Source organism: Heptranchias perlo, chromosome 19, assembly GCF_035084215.1.
Source record: "Heptranchias perlo isolate sHepPer1 chromosome 19, sHepPer1.hap1, whole genome shotgun sequence".
NCBI lineage: Eukaryota > Metazoa > Chordata > Chondrichthyes > Hexanchiformes > Hexanchidae > Heptranchias > Heptranchias perlo.
Genome location: NC_090343.1, coordinates 1,160,583 through 1,185,575, shown reverse-complemented (window position 1 = coordinate 1,185,575; position 24,993 = coordinate 1,160,583). Strand labels below are relative to the sequence as shown.

Below are 24,993 nucleotides of genomic sequence, written 5' to 3'. Positions count from 1 at the left end.
GCTATGGGGGAGGCACATTAAAACAGAAGAATGGGGGAAGTGGAAAAAATAGCTTAAAAATGGAAATTCACCCTCAGCACCATCAGGGCTTGGTGATTCTTCTAGAGAAATGGAAAGAAGGTGATTGAATGCTTAGATTACAAACCGTATATCTTCTGGATGCCTTGCAAATCATCCTGCGGTAGTTTGAAGTTTTCTGTGTCCATGTATTGGTAAAAGGGAGCCATGATAGCACTGGGGTCGTTGGAGTGTTCCAGACCCAAAGCATGTCCAAGTTCATGGACTGCCACCAAGAACAGGTCATTTCCTGGGAAGGAAAGAAAAGGAAGATTGACCCAATACTGAAAATCTATTGCCTCCAAACGTACCCACCCCCTCCAACTCTCCTTCCCCTGTTAACCTCATCTTGCCAGGATTGCATCAAGTTGTTACCCACAGTTCCTACTTCCACATACCTCATTCACAGATGGCTCCTCTACACAGCTATGAATTAAAATCATGTTTATATTGTATTTCAATATTTATGCAGGTACCAAAAGTCAACATTTTTTCTTCTTTCCTTTCCCAGTCTGACGTTTGCCATATGTTGAAAGACCCTGATAATCCTACAGTAAGGCCTCAGCTGTGGCTCAGTGGTGTCACTCTTGCCTCTGAGTCAGAAAGTCGTGGGTTTAAGCCCCACTCCAGAGACTTGAGCCCCATAATCCAGGCTGACTCTCCAGTGCCAGTAGTGAGGGAGTGCTGCACTGTTGGAAGTGCTGTCTTTCAGATGAGATGTTAAACCGAGGCCCCGTCTACCTTCTCAGGTAAACGATCCCATGGCACTATTTCGAAGAAGAGCAGGGGAGTTCTCCCGATGTCTTGGCCAATATTTATCCTCAACCAATATTATTGAAAACAGAATAACTGGTCATTATCAAATTGTGCAAATTTGCTGCCGCATTTCCTACATTACAACAGTGACCACACTTCAAAAGTACTTCACTGGTGTAAAACGCTTTGGGATGTCCTGAGGTTGTGGAGAGCCCTATATAAATGCAGCATGTCTACATCTCTTTATACAGCATCACACTGGACAGGCAGTGTCTGTGGGCACAGTCTTTTCATAAATTGTCAGATGGGAACACAGATTTGTGGTCATAGTATGGAAGAGAGAGAGACGCAGAGAGAGACGCAGAGAGAAAGATGGATGGGGAGAGATAGAGAGACAGAGACGGGAGAGAAACAGAAACAGCAAGGGGAGAAAGAGAGAAGAAGAGACAGAGGTAGAGAGAGGGGGAAGAGAGACAGAGAGAAAGAAAAAGAGCAGTTGGGGGTGAGAGGGAAGAAAGAGAAAGTGATACAGTGGAAAAAAGAGGGAAAGGGAGAATGATACATTGGATGAGAAGGATTCTGTTCAAAAACCAAGAGAACCAACCATCAGGATTACAAAGAAATGGTTAAAACTAAAAGTTTCTCACAGTCATTAACTTGTGGACCTTGCAGAGTGAGGGGTCTGCGTGCGGCATCGGGTGGACGGGGCGAATGGCCGGCCATACATTCTCACACTGCGCTGACATTTTTTCTTTTAATGCCGTGAGTAGAAGGAGGAACACAAACATAACAGAAATAAACATGACATCAAAGGCCTCCAATGAGATTGCTCTGTGCCACCTCCCCAGACATCTTCCATCTGGCAAACACCTGAGCTCTTGGTGAGATTGCTCTCACTGGGATAGTTCATAAAAACAAGCAAACACAGGACAAGAAAAGACCATTGGACCCATCTCACTTTCTCCTTCCGTGACTCACGTACACTCTAGCCCAGAGGCACAGTTGGTTTTTGATCGACTAGAGTTGAACTCGGGATTAACTGGAACTGGGCAATACCAATATCCTGAGTCTGAAGGCTGAGTCGAGACCTGCCCAGACTCACAGGCCTAACCTGGAGACTGAAGGCTAATGAGAGGTTCCTGGGAGCGAATTGGAGGCGGTCCGTCAAAGCCTCGTTGGCCAACCTCAAAATGATGGGAGGGGTTAGGACCCTCCTGACCCCACAGTGGCTCCGCCACTGCTCTCCCCTATCATGGACTCTACCACCCATTTAATCTCCTCCCACAGCCCATGTACACTCTCCTCTATCATAGACTCTCCCCACCCATTTAATCTCCTCCCACAGCCCATGTACACTCTCCCCTATCATGGACTCTCCCCACCCATTTAATCTCCTCCCACAGCCCATGTACACTCTCCCCTATCATGGACTCTCCCCACCCATTTAATCTCCTCCCACAGCCCATGTACACTCTCCCCTATCATGGACTCTACCCACCCATTTAATCTCCTCCCACAGCCCATGTACACTCTCCCCTATCATGGACTCTCCCCACCCATTTAATCTCCTCCCACAGCCCATGTACACTCTCCCCTATCATGGACTCTACCCACCCATTTACTCTCCTCCCACAGCCCATGTACACTCTCCCCTATCATGGACTCTACCCACCCATTTAATCTCCTCCCACAGCCCATGTACACTCTCCCCTATCATGGACTCTCCCCACCCATTTACTCTCCTCCCACAGCCCATGTACACTCTCCCCTATCACAGACTCCCCACCCATTTAATCTCCTCCCACAGCCCATGTACACTCTCCCCTATCATGGACTCTCCCCACCCATTTAATCTCCTCCCACAGCCCATGTACACTCTCCCCTATCATGGACTCTACCCACCCATTTAATCGCCTGAGAAGCTTCTGTAAAGTTTCTCCCGTGTTGCCCCCAAATATAAATGAAACAAGATGCCAGCATGCCCATTTAATTTTACACTCTACTCCAGTTCTTTATCTTGACATGACATCTCCATGGTTCCAGCAATTCAGGAAGCATCATGGGGAAATTTTCTCAGCTGGCGCGGACACGATGGGCCGAATGGCCTCCTTCTGTGCCCTAAACTTTCTATGATACTAGATGTTTAGAGGTAATAGGAGCCTGTGACCTTATCTTCATCAACCATCTGAAGGCTCTGAATTCAGAGGCCTGATACACTAACTTTCTCGAGTTTCTGCTGGCACTAGGCTCTGCCGGGGTATGGGCTTGTGTTGATTGCCTCTGGCCTATCCTGGTGGCCCATAATGGGAAATACTAGCATTCATGAACCTGGACAAGAGTAGAACACTTTGGGGTAGTGGAAATCATAGAGTCATAGAAAATTTACGCACAGAAGGAGGCCATTTGGCCCATTGTGTCTGCGCGGCCAAAAATGTGCCACTCATCCTAATCCCACTTGGTCCGTAGCCCTGTAGGTTACGGCACTTCAGGTGCATATCCAAGTACTTTTTAAATGACTTGAGGGTTTCTGCCTCTACCACCCTTTCAGGCGGTGAGTTCCAGACCCCCACCACCCTCTGGGTGAAAAAACATTTTCTCAGCTCCCCTCTAATCCTTCTACCAATCACTTTAAATCTATGCCCCCTGGTTATTGACCTCTCCGCTAAGGGAAATAGGTCCTCCCTATCCACTCTATCGAGGCCCCTCATAATTTTGTACACCTCAATTAAATCTCCCCCCAGCCTCCTCTGTTCCAAAGAAAACAACCCCAGCCTATCCAATCTTTCCTCATAGCTAAAATTCTCCAGTCCTGGCAACATCCTCGTAAATCTCCTCTGCACCCTCTCTAGTGCAATTACATCCTTCCTGTAAATGTGGTGACCAGAACTGAACACAGTACTCAAGCTGTGGTCTAACCAATGTTTTATACAGTTCCAGTATAACCTCCCTGCTCTTATATTCTATGTCTCGGCTAATAAAGGAAAGTATCCCGTATTCCTTCATAACCACCTTATCTACCTGTCCTGCTACCTTCAGGTGGACATGCACTCCAAGGTCCCTCACTTCCTCTACACCTCTCAGTATCCTCCCATTTATTGTGTATTCCCTTGCCTTGTTTGTCCTCCCCAAATACATTACCTCACACTTCTCCGGATTGAATTCCACTTTTCTGTCCAGCTGACCAGTCCATTGATATCTTCCTGCAGTCTACAGCTTTCCTCCTCACTATCAACCACACGGACAATTTTTGTATCATCTTGATCAAGCCCCCCACATTCAAGTCGAAATCATTAATATAGATCACTCAAAGCAAGGGACCTAGTACTGAGCCTTGCGGAACCCCACTGGAACCAGCCTTCCAGTCACAAAAACACCCATCGACCATTACCCTTTACTTCCTGCCACTGAGCCAATTTTGGATCCAACTAGCCACTTTCCCTTGAATCCCATGGGCTTTTACTTTTTTGACTAGTCTGCCATGTGGGACCTTGTCAAAAGCCTTGCTAAAATCCAGTACACTACGTCAAACACATTACCTTCATTGACCCCCTTGTTACCTGCTCAAAATATTCAATCAAGTTAGTCAGACACTTCCCTTAGCAAATCCATGAAGACTATCCTTGATTAACCCGTGCCTTTCTAAATGACGATTTATGCTGTTCCTCAGAATTGATTCCAATAATTTGCCCACTACCGAGGTTAGACTGACTGGCCTGTAATTACTCGGTCTATCTCTTTCTTCCTTTTTAAACAACGATACAACATTAGCAGTCCTCCAATCCTCCGGTACCACGCCTGTAGCCAGTGAGGATTGGAAAATGATGGTCAGAGCCTCCGCTATTTCCTCCCTTGTATCTCTTAACAGCCTGGGATACATTTCATCTGGCCCTGGCGATTTATCAACTTTCAAAGATGCTAAATCCTTTAATACTTCCTCTCTCACTATGTTTATCCCATCCAATATTTCACACTCCTCCTCCTTAACTACAATCTCTGCATCATCCCCCTCTTTTGTGAAGACAGACGCAAAGTATTCATTAAGAACCGTACCCACATCTTCCGCCTTCACACATAGGTTACCTTTTTGGTCTCTAATCGGCCCTACTCTTTCCTTAGTTATCCTCTTGCTCTTTATGTATTTATAAAACATCTTTGGATTTTCCTTGATTTTATTTGCCATTTTTTTATGCCCTCTCTTTGCTTTCTTAATTTCCCTTTTAATTTCACCCCTGCTCTTTCTATACTCCTCTTGGCTTTCTGCAGTATTGAGCTCTCGGTATCTGACATAAGCTTCCTTTTTTTGCCTTATCTTACCCTGAATGCTCCTTGACATCCAGGGGGCTCTAGATTTGGGAGTTCCACCCTTTTTCTTTGTGGGAACATATTTACTCTGAACCCCTTGAATCTCCCCTTGAATGCCTCCCACTGCTCTGTCACTGATTTACCTTTAAGTAGCTGTTTCCAGTCCACTTTTGCTAAATCACTTCTCAGCCCAAATCTGGAACTCTCGCCCCTAAAAAGCTGTTGAGGCTGGGGGTCAACTGAAAATTTCAAAACTGAGATGGATAGATTTTTGTTAGGTAAGGGTATTAAGGGTTACAGAAGCAAGGCGGGTAGATGGGGTTAAGATACAGATCAGTCATGATCTAATTGAATGGCAGAACAGGCTCGAGAGGCTGAATGGCCTCCTTCTGTTCCTATGACAACGGCCATGGCACTGAGTGAATTGCAGTGGATTCCGGCCAGGAGGTAATTTCATAAATCCAACCTGGAGATAATGAAGACATGGATTAGGGTCTCTGACTGTGCTGGACTGGTGGAAGAAAGTTACCTTGCAAGGGAGATATATGTGGTGACGGAAAGTCGTCACAGGTTGAGGCTGTACACTAAGGTTCTGTTGCTGTGGTTGCCAGGAATATTGATGAAGTGAAGGCCAGAGGTACATCCAGCACTGGCAAGAGCTGAAGAGAATGGCTTCAGCTGTCTCAACATTAAGCTGGAGGGAATTTCAGCTCATCCAGGTCTGACAGGCAGTGAGAAGGGCTGTGGAGGAAGGATGCGATTGGCCAACAAGGATGGATTTAAGCAAGGGGGTTGCTAGGCAAAGTTTTAATGCAGAGGAAAAACGGGAGGAATGCATCTAAGAGCCTGATCTATGGTTGATAAAGTGCCTGAGATTCCCTGGAGTACCAGGCTACCAAGGTCCTACAGCAGGCCTTGACCCTCTGGCTGATTGGCTACGTCTCACCCTTCAGTACATGGCTGGGATTTCACTCTCGGGTTAGAAGTCTGCAGCTCCCATCGAGGAGCTAACTGAGGAGTGTGTTTCATCATCAGTTCTCAGGACTATGGCTATTCTCCACTAATTCCTTTTATTTGCGTTTGTCCTTTTTCTGTTATTGAATATTTAGATATTTAGTGATAACAGCATCCAGGGAAACTGATTGGGAGCCGTTACTGAGTCAGATAGTGTGCGGGCACCGATACAGTCAGTACCCGGGGGGGTTTCAGAGTTTGCCTCCTTCCAGTGTGATGTTTGTTTATCGCTCACACCATCAGGTTCAGCTGCTTCGCCGATGACGTCATCGATACTCGCTGCTTAAACAAAAATATTCCACGAAAACATTAATTGAATGACAGAAATAAATAAGGATCTGAAATTTGACCAGAATTCACAGTGACTGTTTGATTTGTTTTAAAGGAATAATGTTGGTTAAAAATCTTCTTCAAAAAACAAACCCAATTTGCCTCAGCACTGATTGCTAGACTGGACCTGGCGACTGGCTGGTGAGTGACTGAGTGTAGCCCAGAGCGAAGGCTCCAGCGTGTTCACAGAACGCTAAACAGGAATCACTGCACCAACTACTGCCAGCTATCGAATGCAAACATCCATTACATAGAATCTACAGTACAGAAACAGGCCATTCGGCCCAACAGGTCCATTCATGCTCCTCGAGAGCATCCTCCCTCCCTACTTCATCTCACCCTATCAGCATCTCCTTCTATTCCTTTCTCCCTCATGTGTTTATCGAGCTTCCCTTTAAATGCTTCAATGCTATTTACCTCAACTACTCCTTATGGTGGCGAGTTGCACATTCTCACCACTCTCTGGGTAAAGAAGTTTCTCCTGAATTCCCTATTGGATTTATTAGTGACTATCTTATATTTATGGCTCGTAGTTCTGGTCACCCCTGCAAGTGGAAACATCTTCTCTATGTCTACCCTATCAAACCCATTCATAATCTTAAAGACCTCTGTCAGGTCACCCCTCAGTCTTCTCTTTTCTAGAGACAAGAGCCCCAGATTGTTCAATCTTTCCTGATAAGTATAACCTCTCAGTTCTGGTATCATCCTGGTAAATCTTTTTTGCATCTTCTCCAGTGCCTCTGTATCCTTTTTATAATATGATGTGGAGATGCCGGTGATGGACTGGGGTTGACAATTGTAAACAATTTTACAACACCAAGTTATAGTCCAACAAATTTATTTTAAATTTCACAAGCTTTCGGAGGCTTCCTCCTTCCTCAGGTGAATGGTGTGGAAATGAAATTTTCGAATCCTTCGCATTTGTAAATCACAGAACAATGCCTGGTGATTACTGCCCGTTGCCAAGGCAATCACAGTGAGCAGACAGAGAGGTGTCACCTAAAAGACCTACAAACCCCCAAAAAAAAAGAGAGAGAGAGAAGGAAGACAGTCAATGACCCGTTATATTAAAAACAGATAACATTTGTTCGCTGGTGGGGTTACGTGTAGTGTGACATGAACCCAAGATCCCGGTTGAGGCCATCCTCATGGGTGCGGAACTTGGCTATCAACCTCTGCTCGACGATTTTGCGTTGTCGTGTGTCTCGAAGGCCGCCCCGGAGTATGCTTACCCGAAGGTCGGTGGCTGAATGTCCATGACTGCTGAAGTGTTCCCCGACAGGGAGAGAACCCTCCTGTTTGGCGATTGTTGCGCGGTGTCCGTTCATCCGTTGTCGCAGCGTCTGCATGGTCTCGCCAACAATCGCCAAACAGGAGGGTTCTCTCCCTGTCGGGGAACACTTCAGCAGTCATGGACATTCAGCCACAGACCTTCGGGTAAGCATACTCCGGGGCGGCCTTTGAGACACACGACAACGCAAAATCGTCGAGCAGAGGTTGATAGCCAAGTTCCGCACCCATGAGAACGGCCTCAACCGGGATCTTGGGTTCATGTCACACTACACGTAACCCCACCAGCGAACAAATGTTATCTGTTTTTAATATAACGGGTCATTGACTGTCTTCCTTCTCTCTCTCTCTCTTTTTTTTGGGGGGGTTTGTATATTCGGTGGCCTTTTAGGTGACACCTTTCTGTCTGCTCACTGTGATTGCCTTGGCAACGGGCAGTAATCACCAGGCATTGTTCTGTGATTTACAAATGCGAAGGATTCAAAAATTTCATTTCCACATCATTCACCTGAGGAAGGAGGAAGCCTCCGAAAGCTTGTGAAATTTAAAATAAATTTGTTGGACTATAACTTGGTGTTGTAAAATTGTTTACAACTTTTTATAATATGGAGACCAGAACTGTTCACAATACTCCAAGTGAGGTCTAATCAAGGTTCTATACAAGTTCAAGATAACTTCTCTGCTTTTCAATTCTATCCCTCTAGGAATGAACCCCAGGGCTTGGTTTGCTTTTTTATGTCTTATTAACCTGCGTCACTACTTTTAGTGATTTGTGTATCTGTACCCCCAGATCCCTCTGCTCCTCTACTCCATTTAGACTCTTATTATCCAAGGAATATGTGGCTCTCTTATTCTTCCTACCAAAATGTAATACCTCACACTTATCTATATTGAAATTCATTTGCCAATTACACACCCATTCTGCAAGTTTATTAATGTCTTCCTGTATTTTGTTGCAGTCCTCCTCAGTATTAACTGTATCCCCAATTTGGTGTTGTCTGCAAATATTGAAATTGTACTTCCGATTCCTGAGTCCAAATCATTGATGTAAATGGTGAACAACAGTGAACCCAGCACCGATCCCTGTGGAACACCACTTCCTACCTTTTGCCAGTCTGATTAACTACCTTTAACCCCTACTCTCTGTTTTCTGTTTTGTAGCCAGCTTGCTATCCATTCTGCTACTTGTCCCCGACTCCACATCCTCTGACCTTAGTCATGAGTCTACTATGCGGTACCTTATCGAAGGCCTTTTGAAAATCCAAATATATTACATCTACTGCATTACCCTTGTCTACCCTTTCTGTTACTTCTTCAAAGAATTCAATAAGTTAGGTCAAGCATGGCCTTCCCTTCTGAAATCCGTGCTGACTATTCTTTATTATATTTTCATTTTCTAGATGTTTCTCTGTTACATCTTTGAGTGAGGATTCCATTATCTTTCCTGCCACCGACGTTAAGCTAATTGGTCTATAGTTCCCTGGACTGGTTCTATCTCCCCTTTTAAATATGGGAATCACATTAGCTGTCCGCCAGTCCTCTGGCACTACTCCCTTTTCTAATGAATTTTTATATATATGTAACAGTGCCTCTGCTATCTCCTAACTTCTTTTAATATGCGTGAATGCAATCTGTCCGGACCGGGGGTTTTATCCTCTCTAAGTTTGATTGGTTTATCAATTATCTCCTCCCTAGGCAGACTTTTTCTGGTCTCTGCTGTTTCACGGAGCATGATATGAAAAAATAGTTGGCAAACGTCTCGTTGCAAACCCGCCGCCTAATTAGGGTCATTGACCTGAAACGTTAACTCTGTTTCTCTCTCCACAGAGGCTGCCTCACTTGCTGAGTGTTTCCAGCATTTTACGTTTTTATTTCAGATTTCCAGCATCCGCAGTATTTTGCTTTTGTGTATAATTAGGATCACTGTCCAGCTGGTCTTGGGTGAGGTTATCAGAAAAGACTGAACAGGCTGGGGCTCTTTTCTCTAGAAAAGAGAAGGCTGAGGGGTGACCTGATAGAGGGCTTTAAAATTATGAAGGGGTTTGATAGGGTTGACGTAGAGAAGATGTTTCCACTTGTACAGGAGTCCAAAACCAGGGGTCAGAAATATATTATAAATCCAATAGGGAATTCAGGAGAAACTTCTTTACCCAGAGAGTGGTGAGAATGTGGAACTTGCTCCCACAAGGAGTGGTTGAGGCGAATAGTGTAGATACATTTGAGGGGAAGCTGGATAAACACATGAGGGAGAAATGAATAGAAGGATATGCTGATAGGGTGAGATGAAGTAGGGAGGGAGGAGGCTCGTTCGGAGCATAAACACCAGCATGGACCTGTTGGGCCGAATGGCCTGTTTCTGTGCTGTAAATTCTATGTAATTCTGTGTCTTGGGCTGTCTGGAAATTTTAAAATATAAATTGGAGGCCAGAAATTTGAACTCAGTTTGGGTTTGCAAACTATTCAATCTGGATGGGGAGGGGCAAGGAGCGGGGTGGGAGAAAAAGTTTCTGCCAATTTCTGTCAGAGGGAAGGCATATCTTCCGCCCACTCAATCGTTGGTGAGGTCATAGAGAGAGATGCAACGACTGCACATACGGCCAACATACAGTGAGACTTTCATCCATCTCCCAGCGAACTTTCGGAACATGGCCAGTAAGGTCTGTCTGATTCCTCCCCTCTCCGCCCAGATTGGCCGTTTTCTGTGCCCAAACTGGGCCAGAATATCTAGGCTTGTGTCTCGGGGATTCTAGCAGGAAAGCAGAATGTTATCATTGGCCAGACCTGCGCTACCCCTCCTGCATCGTTCTGAAACTGCGCTAAGCCCCACACAGGATTGACGCCTGAGCAAGGCCGCAAAAAGTGTCCAGTAAACTCCTGCCCGAATCCGGCAGGAAAATTGAAGCCTGTTTTTCAAGAAAAATCCACCCGTTACCCCTCGCTTTTGTACTTCACAATGCAGAGTCGTTAGTAATTACTAAGAAAAAGTTTTCAATTAATTTTCATCATCAGTGAAACAGATCTCAGAACCCCTCCCCCGCACCCTCCGGATCGAGTTTGGATTCAGCAAATGGTGGATCAGCCTGCACAGAACAATGTGATCTGAGGAAATCCCTCGCTTTACTCCTGTGTGACATCGTCACGATGAAAATGAAGGAACTTGCAGTGCTGTTGTATCGCCAAGAAAGAAAACTGCAAAAAAAAAATCCAGTGGTGACGACAGAGCCCGAGGAAGTCTTCACTACAGACAACACGGCACTTATCTGGACTACCCTTGGTGAAGATCTTGTAGTCTTCACTTCTTGGATCTTTGCTGCGATTTGTGGACCATTTTATTTCAATCACTTGACGTAACAACATGATTTAAATGGAAGTGTGCTCTAACCATCGTGATTGGAGTTTCCCAGCGTCCAGGGCTCATCTGAGTCGAAGTGAGTGTCTCCGCCGATTCCTGGCCCAGGGAAGTATGCGTGCGCAAGGAAGCCTCCTTCCCCATCAAAAGGAGAGCTGTCACCATGGAAACCTGAAGCAAAGAAAATCATAATGTCTGCTTCCTTTCTGTCACTCTTAATCTCGTGATAAGGAATCTCCTCAAAAGTCAATGGAGTGACTTTCTGCCAGACATCAAATGCTCGGCGAATGGCTCTACGAGTCTCGTACTCTCCAACCTTTGGGGTGTAGTTGTGTATGCTGTTTGAAGAAAGAAGAAAGGATTTGGTGTAAGCAAGTACTGCAGCTTAAAAAAGTCAACCTGTCACAAGGTTCATTTCCCCACCTTAACCCAGGAAGAACCAGCTCAGCTGCACTTAACAGACGGTCAGAGGCGAAACTGAAACAGAAATAGAAACACCTTGAAGATTCCAGCCTAGGAATGAAGTTGTGACATCAATAGTTGAGCAGTTAATGAACTTCTCTGCAGTTTCCTGACCAGCAAGAGCCTGGTTATCATTAACAGGTTAATCCCTCAGTTAAAATAGCTGACACGGCAACATCACACAACTATTGGTGAATGAATATCACCAGCTGTAACCTTCAGGAACATGTTACAGAGAGATGAGAGTTTCTCACAACTTGTTACAGCAGTTCATCATCAAACAGATCCTCATAGAATCATAGAAAGGTTACAACACAGGAGGCCATACGGCCCATCGAGTCCGCGCTGGCTCTCTGCAAGAGCAATCCAGCTAGTCCCACTCCCCTGCCCTTTCCCCATAGCCCTGTAAATTTTTTCCTTTCAAGTACTTATCCAGTTCCCTTTTGAAGGCCATGATTGAATCTGCCTCCACCACCCCCTCGGGCAGTGCATTCCAGATCATAACCACTCGCTGTGTTAAAAAAGTTTTTCCTCATGTCACCTTTGGTTCTTTTGCCGATCACCTTAATTCTATGTTCTCTGATTCTTGACCCTTCCACCAATGGGAACAGTTTCTCTCTATCTACTCTGTCTAGACCCTTCATGATTTTAAACACTTCTATCAAATCTCCTCGCAACTGTCTCTGTTCCAAGGAGAACAACCCCAGCTTCTCCAGTCTATCCACGTAACTAAAGTACCTCATCCCTGGAATCATTCTAGTAAATCTCTTCTGCACCCTTTCTAAGACCTTCACATCTTTCCTAAAGTGCGGTGCCCAGAACTGGACACAATACTCCAGTTGTGGCCGAACCAGTGTTTTATAAAGGTTCATCATGACTTCCATACTTTTGTACTCTATGCCTCCATTTATAAAGCCCAGGATCCCGTATGCTTTTTTAACCACTTTCTCAAGCTGCCCTGCCACTTTCAATGATTTGTGTATATATACCTCCAGATCTCTCTGTTCCTGTACCCCTTTTAGAGTTGTGCCCTCTAGTTTATATTGCCTGGCCTCGTTCATCCAACCGAAATGTATCACTTCGCATTTTTCTGCATTAAATTTCATCTGCCACGTGTCCGCCCATTCCACCAGCCTGTCTATATCCTCTTGAAGTCTATCACTATCCTCCTCACTGTTCACTACACTTCCAAGTTTTGTGTCATCTGCAAATTTTGAAATTGTGCCCTGTACTCCCATGTCCAAGTCATTAATATATATCAAGAAAACCAGTGGTCCTAGTACTGACCCCTGGGGAACACAACTGTATACCTCCCTCCAGTCCGAAAAACAACCGTTCACCACTACTCTCTGTTTCCTGTTACTTAGACAATTTTGTATCCATGCTGTTACTGCCCCTTTTATTCCATGGGCTTCAATCTTGATGACAAGCCTATTATGCGGCATTTTATCAAAAGCCTTTTGAAAGTCCACATACACAACATCAACTGCATTGCCCTCATCGACGCTCTCTGTTACCTCATCAAAAAACTCAATCAGGTTAGTTAAACGCGATTTGCCTTTAACAAATCCGTGCTGGCTTTCCCTGATCAATCCACAATTGTCCAAGTGACTGTTAATTCTGTCCCGGATGAACGAATCATTCAGCAGTTTACACAGACATAGCAAAACAACAAGTGGTAAAACATTAGATTACTGCACTGCACCCCAAACTCAACTCATTGAACATGCTGGGTAATAATGATCAATTGTCCAACCGGAGAATCAAACTGTGTTCATTAAAATCCATTGAGTGTCAGTGTACGTTTGTGAATGGCTGTGCGAGGGGGGAGCGCGCTTGTGAATGGCCGTGCGAGGGGGGAGCGCGCTTGTGAATGGCCGTGCAAGGGGGGAGCGCGCTTGTGAATGGCCGTGTGAGGGGGAAGCGCGCTTCTGAATGGCCGTGCGAGGGGGGAGTGTGTGAAGGGGGAGCCTGTGTGTTAATGGCAGCGTGTGAAGGGGAACCGCGCGAGGGGGGAGCGTGCGAGGGGGGAGCATGTGAAGGGGGTGCGTGCGAGGGGGGAGCGTGCGAGGAGGGAGCGTGCGAGGGGGGAGTGTGTGAAGGGGGAGTGTGCGAAGGGGGAGTGTGTGAAGGGGGAGCGTGCGAGGGGGGAGCGTGCGAGGGGGGAGTGTGCGAAGGGGGAGCGTGCGAGGGGGGAGTGTGCGAAGGGGGAGCGTGCGAGGGGGGAGTGTGCGAAGGGGGAGCGTGCGAGGGGGGAGCGTGCGAAGGGGGAGCGTGTGGCGACCCAGCTTCTACCCTGCTCTGATGGTCCAGTTGTGCTCTGCCCAATGGTGAGACGCAAGATGTTAATGGTGGGGATTCTTTTTTTTTATTCGTTGATGGGATGTGGGCGTCGCTGGCGAGGCCGGCATTTATTGCCCATCCCTAATTGCCCTTGAGAAGGTGGTGGTGAGCCGCCTTCTTGAACCGCTGCAGTCCGTGTGGTGACGGTTCTCCCACAGTGCTGTTAGGAAGGGAGTTCCAGGATTTTGACCCAGCGACGGTGAAGGAACGGCGATATATTTCCAAGTCGGGATGGTGTGTGACTTGGAGGGGAATGTGCAGGTGGTGTTGTTCCCATGTGCCTGCTGCCCTTGTCCTTCTAGGTGGTAGAGGTCGTGGGTTTGGGAGGTGCTGTCGATGAAGCCTTGGCGAGTTGCTGCAGTGCATCCTGTGGATGGTACACACTGCAGCCACAGTGCGCCGGTGGTGAAGGGAGTGAATGTTTCGGGTGGTGGATGGGGTGCCAATCAAGCGGGCTGCTTTGTCCTGGATGGTGTCGAGCTTCTTGAGTGTTGTTGGAGCTGCACTCATCCAGGCAAGTGGAGAGTATTCCATCACACTGCTGACTTGTGCCTTGTAGATGGTGGAAAGGCTTTGGGGAGTCAGGAGGTGAGTCACTCGTTGCAGAATACCCAGCCTCTGACCTGCTCTTGTAGCCACAGTATTTATATGGCTGGTCCATAGAATCATAGAAGTTTACAACATGGAAACAGGCCCTTCGGCCCAACATGTCCATGTCGCCCAGTTTATACCACTAAGCTAGTCCCAATTGCCTGCACTTGGCCCATATCCCTCTATACCCATCTTACCCATGTAACTGTCCAAATGCTTTTTAAAAGACAAAATTGTACCCGCCTCTACTACTGCCTCTGGCAGCTCGTTGCAGACACTCACCACCCTTTGAGTGAAAAAATTGCCCCTCCGGACCCTTTTGTATCTCTCCCCTCTCACCTTAAATCTATGCCCCCTCGTTATAGACTCCCCTACCTTTGGGAAAAGATTTTGACTATGCCCCTCATTATTTTATAGACTTCTATAAGATCACCCCTAAACCTCCTACTCTCCAGGGAAAAAAGTCTCAGTTAAGCTTCTGGTCAATGGTGACCCCCAGGATGTTGATGATGGGGGATTCGGCGATGGTAATGCAGTTGAATGTAAAGGGCAGGTGGTTAGACTCTCTCTTGTTGGAGATGGTCATTGCCTGGCACTTGTCTGGCGCGAATGTTACTTGCCACTTATTAGCCCAAGCCCGGATGTTGTCCAGGTCTTGCTGCATGCGGGCACGGACTGCTTCATTATCTCAGGGGTTGCGAATGGAACTGAACACTATGTAATCATCAGCGAACATCCCCATTTCTGACCTTATTCTGTGCGGATGAAGCAGCTGAAGATGGTTCTCCTGCAGCTGAATGTCCTTGGGCTGTGTTGAGGGACCTCTGAAAAACACTATCATCTTCCTTTGTGTCAGGAATGACTCCAGCCACTGGAGGGTCTTCCCTTGCACCCATCTGACCTCAGTTTTGTGAGCGTTCCTTGGTAATTTTGGGAAGACCGAAGCCATTGTCTTCGGCCCCTGCCACAAACTCAGTTCCCCACCCACTGATTCCATCCCCCTCCCTGGCCACTTTCTGAGGCTGAATCAGACTGTTTGTAACTTTGGTGTCCTATCCTGAGCTGAGCTTGTGACATAATTGCAACGGTGCATCAACAAAACAGAATGATTTGTAAAATTTAAATTACAGCCAACAGAGGCCATTGAAATGGGCAGGATTAGTAATAACACATCACTCCAACCAAACTGTTCCCTTCATTAGTAATAACACATCACTCCAACCAAATGGTTCCCTTCATTAGTAATAACATATTACTCCAACCAAACGGTTCCCTTCATTAGTAATAACATATTACTCCAACCAAACGGTTCCCTTCATTAGTAATAACATATTACTCAAACCAAACGGTACCCTTCATTAGTAATAACATATTACTCAAACCAAACGGTACCCTTCATTAGTAATAACATATTACTCAAACCAAACGGTTCCCTTCATTAGTAATAACATATTACTCAAACCAAAGGACTTCCACAATCAGTAAGAGCCCGTATCATTCAAACCAAAGCGTTTGTTGAATTAATCGCAGGAGCTACAATAAAGTGTTTTGTATTATTTTTCTCCTTTTCACGATGTCCCAGTCACTTCTCCCCCTGTAAAAGTGCAGGTGCCTAACCCTCTCTTCATCACTCGGCTGTCGAGACTATATGGATTGACTCACGCTTGATTCCTTCCCTTTTCCTCGCCTTCTGTCGGTCTGTTTCTCTCTCTCAGGGCAAACGTTCATCTCTTTCTACCACCGGACGAGAAGCCTTGATTCAACATGAGGTAATCCCTGTGAGGGTAAGTTGCAGACCCTACTCCCAACCTTCCTACCACAGGTTGCATAGCATGAAGATGCGGTTTGTGTCTGGTATTACCCTAGTCCCAGCACTAGCCACAGCTCACACAGTACCTGTATGTAATGTGCTTCTGTCTCCACTTCTGCCCAGTTAGTGCGTAGCGTTTACTCCTCTGTCTGCGTGTGATTCGGGGCTGATCAGGGACTCCACACCGAGGCTTCTTCATCCACCTAACAGCAAGAGATGAAAGCAATGCTGCAGAATCATCCATCAAACTAGAATCTACCACAACCATACATTCACTTAGTCACTTGCTTTCCAACGTGCTGCATATTTTGGCTGCTGGTAGCTTTGTCCAGTATTGGGGATGGTTGCAGGAGGCTGCTCCATGCTCCTGGAGTGACCATCACCTGCTCATGGGCCCACCACTACTTGGTAGTCAAGTGTTTCCTTCCTAGTTTTAAGAGACAAAAAAGGATTTCTATAGGCTGCCAATGAGGGAAAGAAATAAATATTTCTCCCACCAGATAGGAGAGATCTTCTGTGGCTTCCTATCGTAACAGAAGTTTATATTAAAAGTAGTCCCACCCAAACTCCTCCAGAGGAACGGAGCCTGAAGGACCAGAGATTCCTAGGTTTGATTAGCAGTCTGTGCCGGCTTTGAACAATAGAACCATAGAAGTTTACAGCACAGGAGGCCGCCACTCGGCCCACTGTGTCTGTGCCAGCTCTGCTCTCGCCTATAGCCCTGTATTTTCCTCTGCTTCAAATAGTTATCTAATTTTCCGTTAAAATATGCAATGGTCTCTGCCTCAAACACTCCCTGAGGAAAAGCATTTCATGCTCCAACAACCCTGTGTGAAGAAATTCTTCCTAACCTCACTCCTCACTTTTGATAATTTTAAATTGATGGCCCCTCGTCACTGATTCCCCAACCAGCGGAAAATGTCTTTCCTCTTCACCCCATCAAAACCTTTCATAATTTTAAAAGCCTCTATTAAATCTCCACTTACCCTTCTCTGCTCCAGTGGGAACAGTCCCAGTATCTATAGTCTCTTCTCATAACTATAGCTTCCCATCCCTGGCAGCATCAATAGCTTTTTGTTGGGTAAGGATATCAACAAAGGCGGGTAAATGGAGTTAAGGTACAGATTAGCCCTGATCTAACCGAATAGCAGAACAGGTTCGAGGGGCTGAATGGCCTGCTCCTGTTCCGATGCTCCACAGGGATTCTCCTCTCTCATATGATGCAGCCATCAGGATCCAGTGATTGATCCACCTCGAGTCCTGCTGATTCTTTTAGAACCAATTCCTGTACTACAGTTATCTTTAACAATTGTTCCATCTCCTCCTCCAGTACACCTATCATTATATCATTATGTGCTAAAAACTGATGCAAAATATTGATTTACTATCTCCCCATTACCATAATCCTCCACAGTTAGATTTGCCTCTTCATCTCTGAGTAGTCCTACCCTCCATTTAACTAGTCTTTCACTTATTTATAAGCCTATAAAACTCCTCACTATTTCCTTTCCCTCTAATTTCCTTATATGTGAACATAGGAATTTAGAATGGAAAAAGCTGACAAAAAGTGACAAAAACATGGCATCAGGAAGTAGGGTTCTGTAAGACGTGCAGACGCGAGATTTTTAATGATAGATTTTTAGCCTTAGTTTTACATAGTTTTCCCTTTTAAATTCTCTACATTACAACAGTGACTACATTTCAAAAGTACTTAGTTGGTTGTAAAGTGCTTTGGGACGTCCTGAGGTGGTGAAAGTTGCTGTATAAATGCAAGTTCTTTCTTTCTCTAATTTAGTTTTAATCTAATTATTCACAGACCTCTGACCTTTGATGTGTCCCCTTTTCACCTTCTGGGAATTTTGTACTCTATCCATCTCATATTTGATTATTTTTATTTGTTCTCGGGATGTGGGCGTTGCTGGTAAGGCCGCAGTTATTGCCCCTCCTCAGTTGCCCTGAGAAGGGGGCGGTGAGCCTGATCAGGAGCAAATAGATGAGCAAAGAATACGACTTTGGCAATTGTTTTAAAATTGAGTGGGAATGGGACTGATTGGATAGCTCTTTCAAGGAGCTGAAAAATAAGAAGGGAGAGATCACTTTGATAGGATTGTACTACAGACCCCCAAATAGTCAACGGGAAATTGAGGAGCAAATATGTAAGGAGATTACAGACAGCTGCAAGAAAAATAGGGTGGTAATAGTAGGGGACTTTAACTTTCCCAACATTGACTGGGACAGCCATAGCATTAGGGGCTTGGATGGAGAGAAATTTGTTGAGTGTATTCAGGAGGAATTTCTCATTCAGTATGTGGATGGCCCGACTAGAGAGGGGGCAAAACTTGACCTCCTCTTGGGAAATAAGGAAGGGCAGGTGACAGAAGTGTTAGTGAGGGATCACTTTGGGACCAGTGATCATAATTCCATTAGTTTTAAGATAGCTATGGAGAAGGATAGGTCTGGCCCAAAAGTTAAAATTCTAAATTGGGGAAAGGCCAATTTTGATGGTATTAGACAGGAACTTTCAGAAGTTGATTGGGAGAGTCTGTTGGCAGGCAAAGGGACGTCTGGTAAGTGGGAGGCTTTCAAAAGTGTGTTAACCAGGGTTCAGTGTAAGCACATTCCTTATAAAGTGAAGGGCAAGGCTGGTAGAAGTAGGGAACCTTGGATGACTCGGGAGATTGAGGCACTAGTCAAAAATAAGAAGGAGGCATATGACATGCATAGGCAGCTGGGATCAAGTGGATCCCTTGAAGAGTATAGAGATTGCCGGAGTAGAGTTAAGAGAGAAATCAGGAGGGCAAAAAGGGGATATGAGATTGCTTTGGCAGATCAGGCAAAGGTGAATCCAAAGAGCTTCTACAAATACATAAAGGGCAAAAGGGTAACTAGGGAGAGAGTAGGGCCTCTTAAGGATCAACAAGGTCATCTATGTGCGGAACCACAAGAGATGGGTGAGATCCTGAATGAATATTTCACATCGGTATTTACGGTTGAGAAAGGCATGGATGTTAGGGAACTTGGGGAAATAAATAGTGATGTCTTGAGGAGTGTACATATTACAGAGAGGGAGGTGCTGGAAGTCTTAACGCGCATCAAGGTAGATAAATCTCCGGGACCTGATGAAATGTATCCCAGGACGTTATGGGAGGTTAGGGAGGAAATTGCGGGTCCCCTAGCAGAGATATTTGAATCATCCACCGCTACAGGTGAGGTGCCTGAAGATTGGAGGGTAGCAAATGTTGTGCCTTTGTTTAAGAAGGGCGGCAGGGAAAAGCCTGGGAACTACAGACCAGTGAGCCTGACATCTGTAGTGGGTAAGTTGTTAGAGGGTATTCTGAGGGACAGAATCTACAGGCATTTGGAGAGGCAGGGACTAATTAGGAACAGTCAGCATGGTTTTGTGAGAGGAAAATCATGTCTCACGAATTTGATTGAGTTTTTTGAAGGGGTAACCAAGAAGATAGATGAGGGCTGTGCAGTAGACGTGGTCTACATGGACTTCAGCAAAGCATTTGACAAGGTACCGCATGGTAGGTTGTTACATAAGGTTAAATCTCATGGGATCCAAGGTGAGGTAGCCAATTGGATACAAAATTGGCTTGACGACAGAAGACAGAGGGTGGTTGTCGAGGGTTGTTTTTCAAACTGGATGCCTGTGTCCAGCGGTGTGCCTCAGGGATCGGTGCTGGGTCCGCTGTTATTTGTTATTTATATTAATGATTTGGATGAGAATTTAGGAGGCATGGTTAGTAAGTTTGCAGATGACACCAAGATTGGTGGCATTGTGGACAGTGAAGAAGGTTATCTAGGATTGCAACGGGATCTTGATAAATTGGGCCAGTGGGCCGATGAATGGCAGATGGAGTTTAATTTAGATAAATGTGAGGTGATGCATTTTGGTAGATCGAATCGGGCCAGGACCTACTCCGTTAATGGTAGGGCGTTGGGGAGAGTTATAGAACAAAGAGATCTAGGAGTACAGATTCATAGCTCCTTGAAAGTGGAGTCACAGGTGGATAGGGTGGTGAAGAAGGCATTCAGCATGCTTGGTTTCATTGGTCAGAACATTGAATGCAGGAGTTGGGATGTCTTGTTGAAGTTGTACAGGGCATTGGTGAGGCCACACTTGGAGTACTGTGTACAGTTCTGGTCACCCTATTATAGAAAGGATATTATTAAACTAGAAAGAGTGCAGAAAAGATTTACTAGGATGCTACCGGGACTTGATGGTTTGACTTACAGGGAGAGGTTAGACAGACTGGGACTTTATTCCCTGGAGAGTAGGAGGTTAAGGGGTGATCTTATAGAAGTCTATAAAATAATGAGGGGCATAGATAAGGTCGATAGTCAAAATCTTTTCCCAAAGGTAGGGGAGTCTATAACGAGGGGGCACAGATTTAAGGTGAGAGGGGAGAGATACAAAAGGATCCAGAGGGGCAATTTTTTCACTCAAAGGGTGGTGAGTGTCTGGAACGAGCTGCCAGAGGCAGTAGTAGAGGCGGGTACAATTTTGTCTTTTAAAAAGCATTTGGACAGTTACATGGGGAAGATGGGTATCGAGGAATATGGGCCAAGTGCAGGCAATTGGGACTAGCTTAGTGGTATAAACTGGGCGACATGGACATGTTGGGCCGAAGGGCCTGTTTCCATGTTGTAACTTCTATGATTCTATGAGCTGGCACAGGCACAATGGGCCGAATGGCCTCCTTCTGTGCTGTATCATTCTATGACCTACACTACAGTACCTACTGCTAATCCATCAACATGTTTGCTAATTTTCTGTCCGGTTAATCTGGTTCAAAGTTCAATGAAATAAGAAGATCCCTTCTTATCTCGTTGAACTTTGTCTTTTTCCGGTCCAGCACCCTCATCTCTGACTCTTCATTATCCATTTCTATTCTCACATTGAATCTAACTATGTTGTGGTCGCTGTTTCCCAATTGTTCTCCTACTCACACATCAGTTATTTGCCCCACTTCATTTCCCAGAACTAAATCAAGCAATGTTCCTTTCACCGGTGGACTAGAAACAGACTGATCTAGGAAACAGCCCCGGATGAATTCTAAAAAGTGTTCCCCACTTTGTCCCCATGCATTACCTTTATCCCAGCCTATCTTGGGATAGTTCAAATCACCAAATATTATTGCATCTCTTGAACTGTCTGCAGATCTCAATCTCATCTCCACTGTTTGGTGGCCTGCAATTCACACCCAGAAATGGTACCATTTTCTTAACGCAATCCGTATGGATTCTGTATAAACGCATGTCCACCAAGGACATCCTTATGTTCTAGCACTGTGACAGAATCATTCAATTTTTCTCTCATTATCTCTTCTAAAAATGTTATAGCCAGGAATATTAAGTTCCCACGTCTGTTATTGCTGTTGTCAGATCAAAAAAACATTGTTTACCTTTTTGATGAGGTAACAGGGAGGGTTGATGAGGGCAATGCAGTTGATGTTGTGTATATGGACTTTCAAAAGGCGTTTGATAAAGTGCCGCATAATAAGCTTCTCGGCAAAATTGAAGCCCATGGAATAAAAGGAGGCAGTAGCAGCATGGATACAAAATTGGCTAAGTGACAGGAAACAGAGAGTAGTGGTGAATGGTTGTTTTCCGGACTGGAGGGAGGTGTACAGTGATGTTCCCCAGGGGTCAGTGCTGGGACCACTGCTTTTCTTGATATATATTGATGACTTGGACTTGGGTGTACAGGGCATAATTTCGAAATTTACAGATGACACAAAACTCGGAAGGGTAGAGAACAGAGAGGAGGATAGTGATAGACCTCAAGAGGATACAGACAGACTGGTGGAATGGGCAGACACATGGCAGATGAAATTTAATGCAGAGCAGTGCGAAGTGATACACTTTGGCAGCAAGAACAAGGAGAGGCAATATAAACTAGAGGGTACAACTCTAAAAGGGGCGCAGGAACAGAGAGATCTGGGGGTATATGTGCACAAATCTTTGAAGGTAGCAGGAGAGGTTGAGAAAGCGGTTAAAAAAGCAAACGGGATCCTGGGTTTTATAAGTAGAGGCATGGAGTACAAAAGGAAGGAGATTATGATGAACCTTTATAAAACACTGGTTCGGCCACAACTGGAGTATTGTGTCCAGTTCTGGGCACCGCACTTTAGGAAGGATGTGAAGGTCTTAGAGAGGGTGCAGAAAAGATTTACTAGAATGATTCCAGGGATGAGGGACTTCAGTTACATGGATAGACTGGAGAAGCTGGGGTTGTTCTCCTTAGAGCAGAGAAGGTTGAGAGGAGATTTGATAGAAGTGTTTAAAATCATGACGGGTTTAGATAAAGTAAATAAAGAGAAACTGTTCCCATTGCTGACACGGGCTCGATGGGCCGAATGGCCTCCTTCTGCGCTGTAACGATTCTATGATTCTACAGTACAGAAGGAGACCATTCAGCCCATCGATATCGAATATAAAAGCCTTTATGATGAGCCTATATAAAATCTTAATAAGACCTCAGTTGATGTACTGTGTGCAGTACTGGGCTCCACACTACAGGAAGGATATTGAGGTTTGGGAGAGGGGACAGCACAGATTCACTAGGATGCTGCCTGGTACGAGGAAATACAAGTACAAAGAAAGACTTGAAAAATTGGGTCTTTTTTCGTTGGAACAACGCAGATTATGGGGCGATAATGATAGAAGTCTTTAAAATTATGAGAGGATGGGACAAGGTAGATAAATGTGACTATTTCCTGTGATTGAGGGTCTAGAACGAGGGGCCAGGGATACAAGATTAAATGTAAGAGTTTTAGAATTACACGGAGAGTTGAGAGGCTGTGGGATTCACTTCCAGGGTTGAGGAACTAAGTCACCATTCAAGATTAGACTGGAACGGTGCATGAAGGGAAAGTGGTTGAAGGAATATGGGAACAGGGGATAAATGTGATTAGAATTATTTGCTCGAGTGGAGGATAAACACAACATGGACTGGTTGGGCCGAATGGCCTGTTTCTGTGTTGTATGTGAGATAGCAGACTTCTGCATTCCCATCTAAAGATTCCGTCTTACTGTGTCAGTAACTCCTAGTAATTCTCTCTAGCAAATGCCAGAGAATGAGATGGAGGCAGGACTATCCCTCTGTATACAGTGGTAGGGAGAGGCCAGAAAGCTCGAAGGAGGGTTTGCACAATGGCTCTGTATGTTGGGTTAATGCTTCCTCCTGGCTTGCAAATCCCACTGCCGGCCAAAGAGTGAAGAAATGAGAAAAAAGGGAAGTTATTAGTGCCAGTTGGCTATTCCCTACAGCCCGTGTGATGGGAGCAGCGTTCATGTATCAAAAAGCCTGTGTGGCTTATGACTGAAAACAGCGGAGTGTCCAAATTGACAGTTCTGGTCTAGATAGGTAGCAAATCTGCCGCAGCTTACTCTACGGTGGTCTCATCGAGCACTCCAGTGACAGGGATCCTGTAGAAACGCTGCATGGCTGCGATGGCAGCTTGCATAGAGTGAGCGGAGCGCAAGGCTGACGTCCTGATATCGTCAGGGAGAAAGTATCCGTAGGTCTTCAACCAATTCTGTAAAAAAAACAAAAAATGTCACCTAAATATTTCTTTTACAATACTCTACACAAAGAGATCAATTTTAATTTGTGTATGAATATGCGGGTTAATCAATCATATTCTGTGTTGGATTCATCAAGTTTGCCAGGGCAGTGCTGTGGGTGGTACAAGTGGCATCAGTGTCCAGGGTCTGCGACCCTGTGTTAGTGGTCAATGGTCAGCGCCCCAGAGTCAGTGATCAGCGCCCTGGGTCAGTGGTCAGTGCCCCAGAGTCAGTGATCAGCGCCCTGGGTCAGTGGTCAGCGCCCCAGAGTCAGCGGTCAGCGCCCCTGGGTCAGTGGTCAGCGCCCCAGAGTCAGCGGTCAGCGCCCCTGGGTCAGCGGTCAGCGCCCCAGAGTCAGTGATCAGCGCCCTGGGTCAGTGGTCAGCGCCCCAGAGTCAGCGGTCAGCGCCCCTGGGTCAGTGGTCAGCGCCCCAGAGTCAGCGGTCTGTGCCCCAGAGTCAGTGATCAGCGCCCTGGGTCAGTGGTCAGCGCCCCAGAGTCAGCGGTCTGTGCCCCAGAGTCAGTGATCAGCGCCCTGGGTCAGTGGTCAGCGCCCCTGGGTCAGCGGTCAGCGCCCCAGAGTCAGCGGTCTGTGCCCCAGAGTCAGTGATCAGCGCCCTGGGTCAGTGGTCAGCGCCCCAGAGTCAGCGGTCAGCGCCCCTGGGTCCGTGGTCAGTGCCCCAGAGTCAGTGGTCAGCGCCCCTGGGTCCGTGGTCTGTGCCCCAGAGTCAGTGATCAGCGCCCTGGGTCAGTGGTCAGTGCCCCAGAGTCAGTGGTCAGCGCCCTGGGTCAGTGGTCAGCGCCCCAGAGTCAGTGGTCAGCGCCCCAGAGTCAGTGGTCAGCGCCCTGGGTCAGTGGTCAGTGCCCCAGATTCAGTGATCAGCGCCCTGGGTCAGTGGTCAGTGCCCCAGAGTCAGTGATCAGCGCCCTGGGTCAGTGGTCAGTGCCCCAGAGTCAGTGGTCAGCTGGGTCCCTGCATGGACAACAGACAGACCAAAGCCATTGTGTTCATCTCCAGTACAACTCGGCTCTCGAATGCTTTCATTCCCCCTTTCTGGCCACAGGCTGACACAGACTGTCCACAACCTTCATCTCCACTTTCACCCTAAGCTGA

The 24,993-nt window shown here is 46.1% G+C and overlaps 1 protein-coding gene across 1 annotated transcript in view; it reads right to left on the bottom strand.

Annotated features, from left to right (window-relative positions):
- Window positions 1-23,854, bottom strand: part of LOC137335057 (matrix metalloproteinase-24) — a 40,337-nt gene extending 16,483 nt beyond the window's left edge. Inside the window, exons 1-4 of the mRNA XM_068000134.1 lie at window positions 23,703-23,854; window positions 16,391-16,507; window positions 11,132-11,436; window positions 146-307 (exon numbers count right to left, since the gene is read on the bottom strand). Coding sequence (XP_067856235.1) covers window positions 146-307; window positions 11,132-11,436; window positions 16,391-16,507; window positions 23,703-23,779 — 661 coding nt within the window. The 5' untranslated portion in view covers window positions 23,780-23,854. The remainder of the gene's footprint in view (window positions 1-145; window positions 308-11,131; window positions 11,437-16,390; window positions 16,508-23,702) is intronic.
- Window positions 23,855-24,993: the final 1,139 nt, after the last annotated feature.